Below are 11,834 nucleotides of genomic sequence, written 5' to 3'. Positions count from 1 at the left end.
TCATTAACAAAAGAAATCAAATCAAAAATAAGTACCGGCAATTAAGTTGGCTAATCGGACGAGCATCAAAACTATCACTATATAATAAGGTGACTATATACAAAACAATTATTACTCCTATCTGGAAATACGGAATAGAAGTATGGGGAACGGCTAAAAACACAAATATTCAGCTCATACAGCGAACACAATCCAAAATATTACGAAATATAACAAATGCTGGTTGGTTTATTTCCAATGAAGCCATACATCGTGACTTAAACGTAGACACTATCCAAGAAACAATCACAAAATGTAGCACTAAGCATATACAGCGACTGTCAGTCCACCAAAACGAAGAAATGCGTAAAATAGCACCGGCAGAAAATATCAAACGAAGATTAAAGCGACACACACCGACTGATCTAACTATAAGATTTACAGTGTAATCACAAAAAACAATAATAATAATAACAGATTCTTCTTACATTGACCCTAATTGTACAAAAATTACATATTGTTAATATATAACAGACTGTAATAAATAAAGGGGAGATAAAAAAAAAAAAAAAAAAAAAAAAAAAAAAAAAAAAGTCTCGAAGCATTCGGTGTTTGTGTTTATGCGCGTTCAGCCAGAGATGACAACGCTCAAGTTCATCTTCTTTGTTCAAAGGCTCGTGTTGCCCCTTTGAAGACGCTTACCGTACCTAAACTGGAGCTTTGTGCCGCCGCCTTACTCGCACAATTAATTAATGAAATATCAAAACTGAAGCTTTTCGCGAGTCGTTGTTATTGCTGGTCGGATTCATCTGTAGTATTATCCTGGTTACAAGAAGAACCGTCAAAATTTAACGTATTTGTCGCCAACCGAGTATGTGCCATACAACAACTTACAGAAGGTGTGCAGTGGCGTTAAGTCCCCACATCTTTGAATCCTGCTGACTTCTTATCTAGGGGAGCCGCTCCCCGAGAACTCTCACAATCAAATTTGTGGAAGCATGGACCCCCGTTCCTGCAAGAAGAAGAATGTAATTGGCCGAAGTCTATTCTGCCTCAAACTAAACTCCCGGAAATTCGTCAAAAGGTTCTGGTATCCATGAATAATCGAATCGACATCTCGCTTCCCTTTAAGTACTTCAACTCTTTTACCATGCTGCAACGCATTTTTGGATACGTACACAAGTTCACCACCACTGCAAGATCGTTAAAATCATCCTATCTTACATCCGAAAATATATATCTTGGAACTCAACTGCTAATTCGCATTGTTCAAAGAGCTCAGCTTTGGCCAGAATACATTGCCTTGAAAGAAAATCGATGCGTACATTCGTCGAGTAGTATTTCTTCTCTATCGCCGTTTCTGGATGATTTTGGTTTAATTCGAGTTGGTGGTCGCCTAAGAAATTCAACCCTTAGTTTCGAAGCGCGGCATCCGATCATCCTTCGGAAAGATCACCCATTAACCTCAGCCATAATCATGGATTTTCATAGAAAGAATTGCCACGCAGGTCCACAGTCATCACTTGCGGCAATTCGAATGCAGTTCACGTCATCGAAGTCATTAGTGGTGAGGACGGTGTTGCACGAGTAGCTGTTCTACGTACATTCACTGACCTTACACGTCGAGCTGTTACTAAATTGTGCCTCCTTTCGATTAAGGAATCAGTTGAAAGCCCTGAACTTTCAATGGAGGGGAGGATGTTGGGAGCAGCACCTAATTTACAGGACATAATTTAAGTATAGGGTTAATTGTATAGTTTTTATTTAATAATTTGGTATTATAGTCTAATTTATAACATTGTAATATTTTTTACTCGTTACATATGGTCACCCTAATTCTTGTACTTGTAATTGAATTATATTAATACACATTATCCCATATTAGTAATTTTCTAACGTTCATATCGACGTACATTCTTATGTACATATATAATATTATATACTCGTATAAGCTGTGCTAAGCAAATATTTCGAGACTTGAATCTCGACATCAGCTGAGACCGGTGAACTTCAACAATTGTAAAAGGGAATAACAAACACACGAACGCGTAAAATTCTAACTCTGTGAAAAATAAATTATAAAGTGGTTTGAAAATAAAAGTGTTTAATTTATTTGAAAATTAATAGCTGCCAAAAAAGCTTGGTGGCCCAACATTTTGGTGACCCCGACGTGACATTCGTGTGTTCTACTTGTGTAAAATAGAAATTATTATTCAATATAATAATATTTGTTAACCCTTCGAAAATATCTTGTTACGATAGTTAATTATTGTCGCGTAGTCGTTTCTAATACCTACCCAATAAATAAAACCCTTTGTTACCTTTGTGCGGGACTTGTAAAACAAAGCAGTTAAAACCGCAACCTATATTTACGGCTAAAAATTAACTTGCACCGTTTTCTATTTACTTACTTTTTCAACGGTTTCCGTGTACATAGATTCGTGCGCTATCGATATAACCGGTCAGTTAATTTTTAAAGTCCAACGTTCAACATGTCGCTCAGTCCAGATAATGGTACCTTCATTAAAGACGATTCCCCAAATACTGCACCAACGAGTGGGCAACCGTCTTCAGATCGCGTATCGTTTTTAAAGCTGAAAACAATGTCAGTCGTTAATCGACTTGAGCATACAGCAGCAGAGATGAACACCGAAATGCTACAAGGCGTGGATGAGTACGGCTTGACAGCAATCATGGAATCAGTGAGAGATTTGAAAGAAACATTCACCGCCGCTCACACCAGTTTGGAGGAAATGGACTTTGAGTCTATTGCCAATGACCTGCCCTGCAAATTCGATGCTACATTAGTGAAACTTAAGGCGAACCTGCAACGAGAGATTGGGAGACGTAGAACAGGGGTGGCTTTCTGTAATTCGATATCGAGCAAAAACGAAAGTCGAAGTATCGTTTTTGCTTTCTCTAACAAAAACTGTCGTAGCGTTATATCGAACGTTCGATAGATACAACTCGACACCACCTTTGCTCTCGTTTTCATTTTCTCAGCTGTTTATTTCTTCAAAATGCAAGCTAAAAATTTAAATTGTTTTTTTAATTTTAAGTTTTATATAGTTGTTTGCATAGGTCTCAACAAACAAACGCTGCTCAACTAAAGATAATGGTGGAATATATTGAAAAGCACGATTCATTAGCTAAAAATAGCTTACAGAGTGCAGCTAATGGCCGTTCGAAAAAGAAAGGGCCAGCTAATAGAAAAGCTAATAGAATTGTTAAACAGTAACGCACCTCCCATGAAGCCAACAAAAGCATGACAGAAAGTTTGTATTAACACTTACCATTACTTTTAAACATTTTCATTTCTGGTAATAAATTCTTGTAATACCCCTAGGTATGAACTGACTACAAATACAATGCAAAACGCAAGTTATGTATTATCGGTCGAGTCAGTCTTCGGCTATGAATCGTAAGAGTAAGTCGTGTTAAACATACTTTCTTAATAATAAAATATAAGTGAAAACTTTGAAAAAACTAAATTGTTTTAATCGAAAACATAAATGGCGACGAGGATAAAAAACAACAAAACAAAAACACAAATTTATTAAAAAACAAAAATTTAATATCTGCTCTTCGAGATGTATTGAAAGGAAAAATAAATAAAAATTAAAATAAAAATAAAAAATCAATAAATCAAATGCGTACAAGCAAACGTTGAAAAAAAAAAAAAAAAAACAATTACGAATAGTGTGCATAATTAAGAAAAAAAAAAAATATGACTAAATTTTAATAAAATATTCAATAATAAATATTAATATAATTACATATGAAAACTAAAGTCGAATCGAAATTTGAAAGTGTGAAATTTTGAAGTTTCAATAATAAACTGGAAGCTATACGTGACTTGACGAAAATTCTGAAATACACACATACATAAAGATAATTTTACAGAAAATTGTAGTAAATGGGATTTGAGATCTCATGGGGGGTCAAATTAATACGAGTGACAAGGAAATACAATTTGAAAGGTGTTAACACTTAAATTTCAATCTTGTTAAAAAGAAATGAAAATTGAAAACTAAAAGTGAAATTGAAGTGAACTGAAAGAAGATATTGAATGTTGAGCGCTGTACTACTTGAAAAAGCTTAGCCAAATAACAGTTGAAAAAAAAAAAAGAGGGAAAAGGAAAACAAAAAAAAAAAAAATACCGCAAATCACTCAAGTGTTTCTATATTACAACAACTAGAAAATCGTTTAAAAGTGCACTTGACTTCAAAACGAAAAGTCATGACCCGCTAGGTCAAGGAAATACTAACGGACACGAAGCTTGTACACATTGTTGCCAACGAACAATTGTTGCTAAACAAAGCCATCTCGCGAAATTCTGGACACATGTTGAGTGATTATATGTGTATGTGCATAATAGATGTAAACGAGTGCGATCAACCTCGAATGAGAATTAAAAGACAACAAAAATAAAATTTAAAGAGAGACGAACGAAAACATAAACTATACACAAAGAAATAACACAGGATGGCACTGACATTAGCAGAGGCGTTGAGGGAGACACGGAGTATTCCTTTTTTCGATGGTCAAAGTGAGTACACCATAACACACTACTTGCGAGACGTTTCCACAATTTTGTCGTTGACAGCTGAGGAATAGAAGCACATCATATCAAATGTCTTGTGTAACAGGTTGAGGGGACGGGCGTTGTACGTTACACAGCAGCTCAACGAGCCGAGTTTCGATGTTATATTGAATAGATTAAAAGAGGAATTTGGTGTTAAGTCCACATATTTAAATTTAAGAAACGAAGCTATGAATGTTAGGGCTTCAAATATTGAAAATTTACATTATAAACTAGGATCTATTTTACAGCAAATGAATACGAAATATATTTTAGAACGGGGTATTGAGGTTTTGTACACCCCACAAAATAATACAAAATTAATTTTTGAAGTTTATTTACAATTCTTGCCATTTCATGTAAAAACTTTGTTGTTGCAAAATAATATAAACAATATGGAAAATGCCTTCACATATTATTTACAAAATAACTTGTTGAAAGACATTAATATAGGTCGCGGCAGCCTGAAGGTTGACACTTATGAGAAAAATGTTAAGAGCAATCATGATTTTCATTCCAATTTCAATCGGTTGAACCATAAAAACCAAACCACTAACAATCTTGGTAAACAAAATTCAGGAGATTTCCGCAACAAAAATACAAATTTTGAATATAATCCGAATTATAAAAATTCGAGCAGATACAATACAAATTTTGAAAATAATCAATCCGGAAATTTTAATAGCAATGTCAACTACGGTAGAAATAGTGGCTATTGGAGAGGTGAACCAAATTTAAGAAATTACTCTGGTAGATTTCCTAACAGCACAGGGCATAATCGGCAGCAACCCGTTGTTCCAATGGAAGTAGATAATTTAGAAAATTTTCAGATTTCTCCTCACCGACCGACTTACCCCTGATAGATTTGACTATCGAAGGCACAAAAGTAAGGTGCTTAGTCGACAGTGGATCAGCTACAACGTTAGGGGATTTCAAAACCTTTAAGAATTTTCATAGTCGTAGAACATTGAAAACCCCTATTCTGATAAAAACACTTTTTGCCTCTGAAGTCATATCAGAAGAGGTCATAGTAAATATTCCAGCGGAACTCGAAAGAGAGAAAGAAACAATGTCCATGAAGCTCGTAAACCTAAAAAATAAACCTTTCCAATGTATATTAGGATTAAATGTTCTTGTCCCCTTAAAAATGCTGATCGATTTTCCACAAAAAGTAATAAATATAGGCGATAAAATAATTCCATTTTTTAACAATAATAGCTCAAATTACCTTCCTGTTAACGATGAATTTTATGCATATTGTTCTCAAACAGACACATATCCAGACAACTTATGTTTGGATAAAAGCAACTTTGATGTAGAGCCGTTACTTAGTAAAGATTTGAATGACGAAGAAAGTCGGATATTAAAAAAATTTCTATTAAAGTATAAACGTATTTTTTTTTTCAAGAAGGTCAGTATTTACCAGCCTTAGAAGCAGTTAAGCACCAAATTATCACCAAACCTCATGCCCCTATATATACAAAAAATTATCGATATCCTTACGCGTTGGATGAGGAAATAAATATTCAGCTTAATTCCATGTTAAAAAATGATATAATTAGACCTAGCAAGTCTCCATATAATTCACCGTTGTGGATAGTTGCGAAAAAATCAACAGATAAGGTGAAGAAGTGGCGTTTGGTAGTTGATTACCGTAAATTGAATAGCCTTACCATTGATGATAAATTTCCCATACCAAATATTGAATCTCTTTTTGAAAAGCTTGGGCGGGCGCAATACTTCTCAACCATTGACCTCGCAAAAGGATTCCACCAAATTTTAATGGACGAATCTGATATAGAAAAAACTGCTTTTTCCGGACCTAATGGGCATTACGAGTTTACGCGCATGCCCTTTGGTTTGAAAAACGCGCCTGCTACGTTCCAGCGCATGATGAATACAATTTTGTCTGAATACATCAACAAAATCTGCATAATATATATGGATGATATTTTGGTATTTTCTACTTCTATTAGCGAACACTTTGAGAGCCTAACAAAAATATTTAACTGCTTATCTACAAATAACTTAAGAATACAATACGATAAGTGCAAATTTTTATCTAGATATACAGAGTTTCTGGGCCATATTATCACACATGAAGGTATCAAGCCAAACCCGGATAAAATACAGGCTATACAAAAGCTAAAATTGCCAAGCACCGTTAAAGAAATTCAATCCTTTCTAGGCTTAACGGGCTATTACCGAAAATTTATTAAAAATTACTCAGTGATAGCTTCTCCAATAATTAAATATTTAAAAAAGGATCAAAAAATCAACTTAAAGGATAAACAATATATCGAAGCATTTGACAAACTCAAGCTTATTATGACTTCACCCCCTCTACTAGTATTTCCTGATTTTTCCAAAACATTCACTGTGACAACCGATGCCAGTAATGTTGCTATAGGCGCGATTTTAAGCCAAAATGGAAAGCCAGTTTGCTTTGCAAGCCGTACACTAAATGGTGCGGAAAAACGATATCATACGCTAGAAAAAGAGCTTCTAGCCATAGTGTGGGCGGTGCGTCATTTTAGACCTTATTTATTCGGACGTTCATTTGTTGTTCAAACGGATCATCAACCCCTTAAATGGCTTTATTCTCTAAAAGATCCAACCACACGGGTTTTAAGATGGAAAACCTTACTAAGCGAATACGAATTTGTTGTGGAATATATTAAAGGTAGGGAAAACAACGTCGCTGATTTTTTAAGCCGACAAAACGATATTAATTATTTTACGGATAACGAAGAAAACATTGATATAAAATCTTTGTTCGAAAATTCTTTAGAAACGGTGCATTCAGCATACGAAAACCTAAATGAACACTTTCTTATATCCGAGTCCTTAGTAAATATATACACCACTCAAATTCGTATAGTAAGGAACAAACCCATCGAAAGCGAAATGTTATATAACAAATATAGAATAGTCTATATAGCCGAAAGAGACTTACAAAATAGCATTTATCTTACAGATCTTTTTAGGAAATATATTAAAAAAGGAACAACAGGAATTCATTCAGAGTTGCCTGATAGTGAGTACAATGTGGTACAAGAAAAACTGATAAGTTTATTCTCTTATGACAATAACATTAAATTTATTAAATGCTGTTACAAAGCTTTAGACTTGAAAACAGAGGAGGAAATTTTAGAGGTAGTGGAAAAAGTCCATACGGAAGGGAACCATAGGGGTGTGCTAGAAAATTATGAACAGATGAAATTAAGGTACTTTTATCCAAATATGAAAAAAGTTATTAACAGATTTGTTAACAATTGTGATGTGTGCAACGAGAACAAATACGCAAGAAAACCTTTAAAAAATTTTACAATTACACAGAAACTCCTAGTAGCCCTAACGAGATAGTTGATGCCGACGTATTTTATTGTTCCCGAGCTTTTTTTTTAACTACTATTGATAGATTCACGAAATTGGCTTCCATTCATAAATTGCCTGATAGAAACATGGTCACAATCAAGATCAAACTTCAAGAAAGATTTTCTTGGTTGGGAGTACCTAAAAAACTGATAATGGACAACGAGTTCAATAATGCACTTATACGATTATTCTGCCGCGAAAATAATATTATTCCACACTTCACCACCCCAAACAGTCACACCGGAAATTCTGATATTGAAAGGTTACATTCCACATTGTTAGAGCATATACGCATTTTGAAAAATTCAGACAACTCCTTAGAGTTAGAAGAAATCATGATCAAGGCTATTGGCTTTTATAACAACTCCATCCATAGTTCAACCAATGTAAAACCGATTGACTTTATCAATAGAAGCGATATAGATTTTGAAAAAATAAAAAAATATACTTACAGAAAAAAGAAACAAGCAATCAACAAATTGAATGCAGAAGCAGAAAGGGTTCCATATTTCAACAACAGCAAATATCAAGAGGCCGCATAAAATAACGTAAATGTGCTTATGCGAATTTTATTAAAGATTTTAACATTTACTCATAAATGAAAAAAAAAAAAATAGTGATTGCGACCACAATAATTACTAGAAATTCTACTGAAGTTTTAGTTTATTAAACACTATGTAAATTTACGTAAACTAAGCTAATTTTTATAGTATACTGCAGATGTAAAGTATAAAGTTCTTTTGTAAAATGTAAAAAGTTGAATATTCAAAAACGGCAAATAACGAAAATGCAAATAGAAGTTAAACATTAAACAAAATTTTAATGCTAACTGAACCTAAGTTTTAACTACTGTATATTACAATGAAATTGTGTAGTTATAAGTTAATAAATTAAAGTAAGTTATATAAAACACACTAAGATAAATCGCAGGGACTCGATTTAATTTATGTGGAGGGCGAGTTATGTATTATCGGTCGAGTCAGTCTTCGGCTATGAATCGTAAGAGTAAGTCGTGTTAAACATACTTTCTTAATAATAAAATATAAGTGAAAACTTTGAAAAAACTAAATTGTTTTAATCGAAAACATAAATCGCAAGCTTACCCAGCGTATAAAAAGCATGACGAAAACGGGTGGTGGTCCATATGATGCGGTTTCATTGAACCATATGGAGGAACGGATAGTTGCCGCAGCCAAAATAAACGAGCATATATCGGGAGTACCAGGCACAACTTCATATGGTTGCCATACAGACGGACCCAGCTGTTCTACTGCGGCTCCTCAGGCAGACGATACTTTCGTTTGCGAATATTTGAGCCAAATCTCGAGCGCCGATAATTCTTCGAGTGACGACGAAGGCAAAACATCAAGTAAGTCTGAGCCTCTAAAAATTAATATACGCGAGTAAGTGGAAATCGACGAGGTACAACCTGCTAAAACGAAAAGATATTCAGACCCCAAAATCAAAATAATTGAAAAAGAGATTGAAAGGTAAGAAAAATGTCAAAGTGAAGTGTTGAGGCTTTTCGACGAGAGCAATGAAATCGCAAAGAGGAAACTGCAACTAAAGGAGACACAAATTGCAACTGAAGTGCAATATAAAAAATGAAGATTCAAGTCTTAGAGCTAGACTTGGAAAAACTGAAATGTGAAATCGCATTGCTAAAACGAAAAATGAATTAATAATGAGTTACTTTATGTATGTAATAACTTTAAGCTTAGTTTTTTACCTTTTATAAAAAGAAAGACTTATACCTGAGAAATGAAGTACAATTTTTTGTTATACTTAAGAAATTTTATTTAATTTACCAGCAGTAAAATGAAATCTTTACATTGCTGATTGGAAAAGATGGTCTTTTATTCTATTTCTTATCCTCTCTGATAATCGATTGTTTATGTCCAATAGGGTACATTCTAACAGTTCTTCTTGTATTTGAGTTAGAGTTTCATTGCTGAATTGATATGGAATATTTCTATTGATGCATACATTGTGAAGAGCGGTGCACACGTTTGCAATTTTTGCAACCAATGTTGGGTTGTACCTTGGCTTTCTATCGTCCAATAATATTCTCCAGAATACAGGAACCTTTGTATACGCCAATGCTTCTTTCGACAATGCTTCTAGCCTTACTGTGAATGTCGTTGAAAATACATTTGCCTACGTCGGTCTCATTTTCGCGTAATCGATACGGGGTCATAAGCCATGGCTCAAGAGGGTATCCAGAATCCCCTAAAAATATACATATTTATTTCCGTCACTTAATTTTTTCCTATTTAATTACTCACCTAATAGCCACGAACTTGTATCTCCATTATTATAGCGCCGCTCCATTACCTCCCTCTCATTTGAGGCTTTCCAAACAAAGGAATCGTGCGCAGCCCCTCCGTACTGTGGACATATAGCTTTTATTCTTAATTTATGGTCACATATCTGCAATAAAAAATGTAGAGTACGATAACTCCAAGAAAAAAGGATTAAGTGCTAGTGTAAGTATATATTTACAATCATCCTTTCCTGTTGAAGTATAGTATATATAATACATACATATGTTCGTTCTCAATAGGCCTCAACAGCATTAAATGAGTACCATCTACGGCACCAACAACTGCAATGAATGAAAATAGTAAAAAATTTAAATTTTGTTAATATTGCACTACTTACTTCCCGGAAAGTTATATTTTTCATGGAACCACTCTTCGCAAGGCTGGAAGTTTTTTTCGAAAGATATCCATTGGTTGCATAGAGTTTCTTCCATCGACGATAATGTGCTGCGAAATATCTTCGACAGAGTACTGTGCCCCATTGCTACTGTGTGTGCGCCGCCAGTTTGCCACTGTTAACCGCCATCTGCTAATATCTCCAGCGTTGCAGCTAGCCTCAAAATTGGAGGTATATATGTACTCCCAAGTCTTTCTTTAAGGTTTATTTCACAAAGAACGTACATAAAAACCTCCTTGGTCAGTCGGTATTTTGTTTGGAAGCTGTGAAAAAGAAATACTTTGATATTTACTTAATGAAATTTGTATTAATCTTACTATAAATCGGGAAATTCCATTGGACTCGACGTATCGCGTATTCTCCTTCTATTTATTGAAGAGTTTTCTTCATTAAAATCTTCCAAAATTAAAAACTAACGCCAATTGTACATATATACTTTTAATTTTTATTGCTTTCATGCACTTTTTGACAACTATAAACCACTTTTCAAACACTTCCGAAAATATGAAAACGATAGTACAAATATCGAAATACGGGAAACAAAATGGGATCGTCGCGCATTCGATATCGAATTAAAGTGTCGAGCAAACGAGTGTCGACTATCGAATTACAGAAAGTCACCCCAAGTCAGCACTGCTCGACATTTAGAGCGAACACTGGTGACTCGCAGTCGATCATCGTGAATGCCAATCGTTCTCCCTTGACTTTGCTAATGCTACCCAAATTTAGTGGCGCGTACACCGAGTGGAGCAACTTCTTCTCGATGTTCACTTCCGTCATTGACAACGATGGCGACCTAACGCAAAGCGATAAGCTGCAATACCTGCGTTCCTGCTTGAGTGGTGCTGCTTTGGATACTATCTCTGGGGATAAATGAAACTAATTATAAAAACGTGTTAGATTTACTCAAAAAACGTTTTGATAACAAGCGGATTATATTTCAGGCACACATCAGACAGATCTTTGGGCTGGACAGGGCAGATGCATCCGCAAGCAAGCTGCGGAAGTTGACGGACAAGGTTACATCACACATACGCGCGTTGCAGTCGCTTGGGTCACAAGAACAAATCGCTGACTGCATTATAGTTGAACTACTAATCCAGAAGTTGGACAAGGCTACTCAATCCAAGTGGGAAGAAAATTCATCTAGCAACGAACTGCCGTCGTGTGATCAGT

General features: G+C 34.9%; 1 protein-coding gene across 1 annotated transcript; it reads right to left on the bottom strand.

Annotated features, from left to right (window-relative positions):
- Nucleotides 1-9,990: 9,990 nt before the first annotated feature.
- On the bottom strand, nt 9,991-10,392 carry LOC129251175 (putative nuclease HARBI1). Its single transcript, XM_054890537.1, has 2 exons — nt 10,226-10,392; nt 9,991-10,169 (listed from the first exon to the last, which is right to left on the bottom strand). Exons 1-2 carry the CDS (start codon nt 10,269-10,271, stop codon nt 9,991-9,993), a joined length of 225 nt encoding a protein of 74 aa, XP_054746512.1. The 5' UTR covers nt 10,272-10,392.
- Between the last annotated feature and the right edge of the window lie 1,442 nt (nt 10,393-11,834).

Source organism: Anastrepha obliqua, unplaced genomic scaffold, assembly GCF_027943255.1.
Source record: "Anastrepha obliqua isolate idAnaObli1 unplaced genomic scaffold, idAnaObli1_1.0 ptg000009l, whole genome shotgun sequence".
NCBI classification, from domain to species: domain Eukaryota; kingdom Metazoa; phylum Arthropoda; class Insecta; order Diptera; family Tephritidae; genus Anastrepha; species Anastrepha obliqua.
Note: the sequence above shows the minus strand (reverse complement) of the source record. Positions and strands in the feature narration are given on the sequence as shown.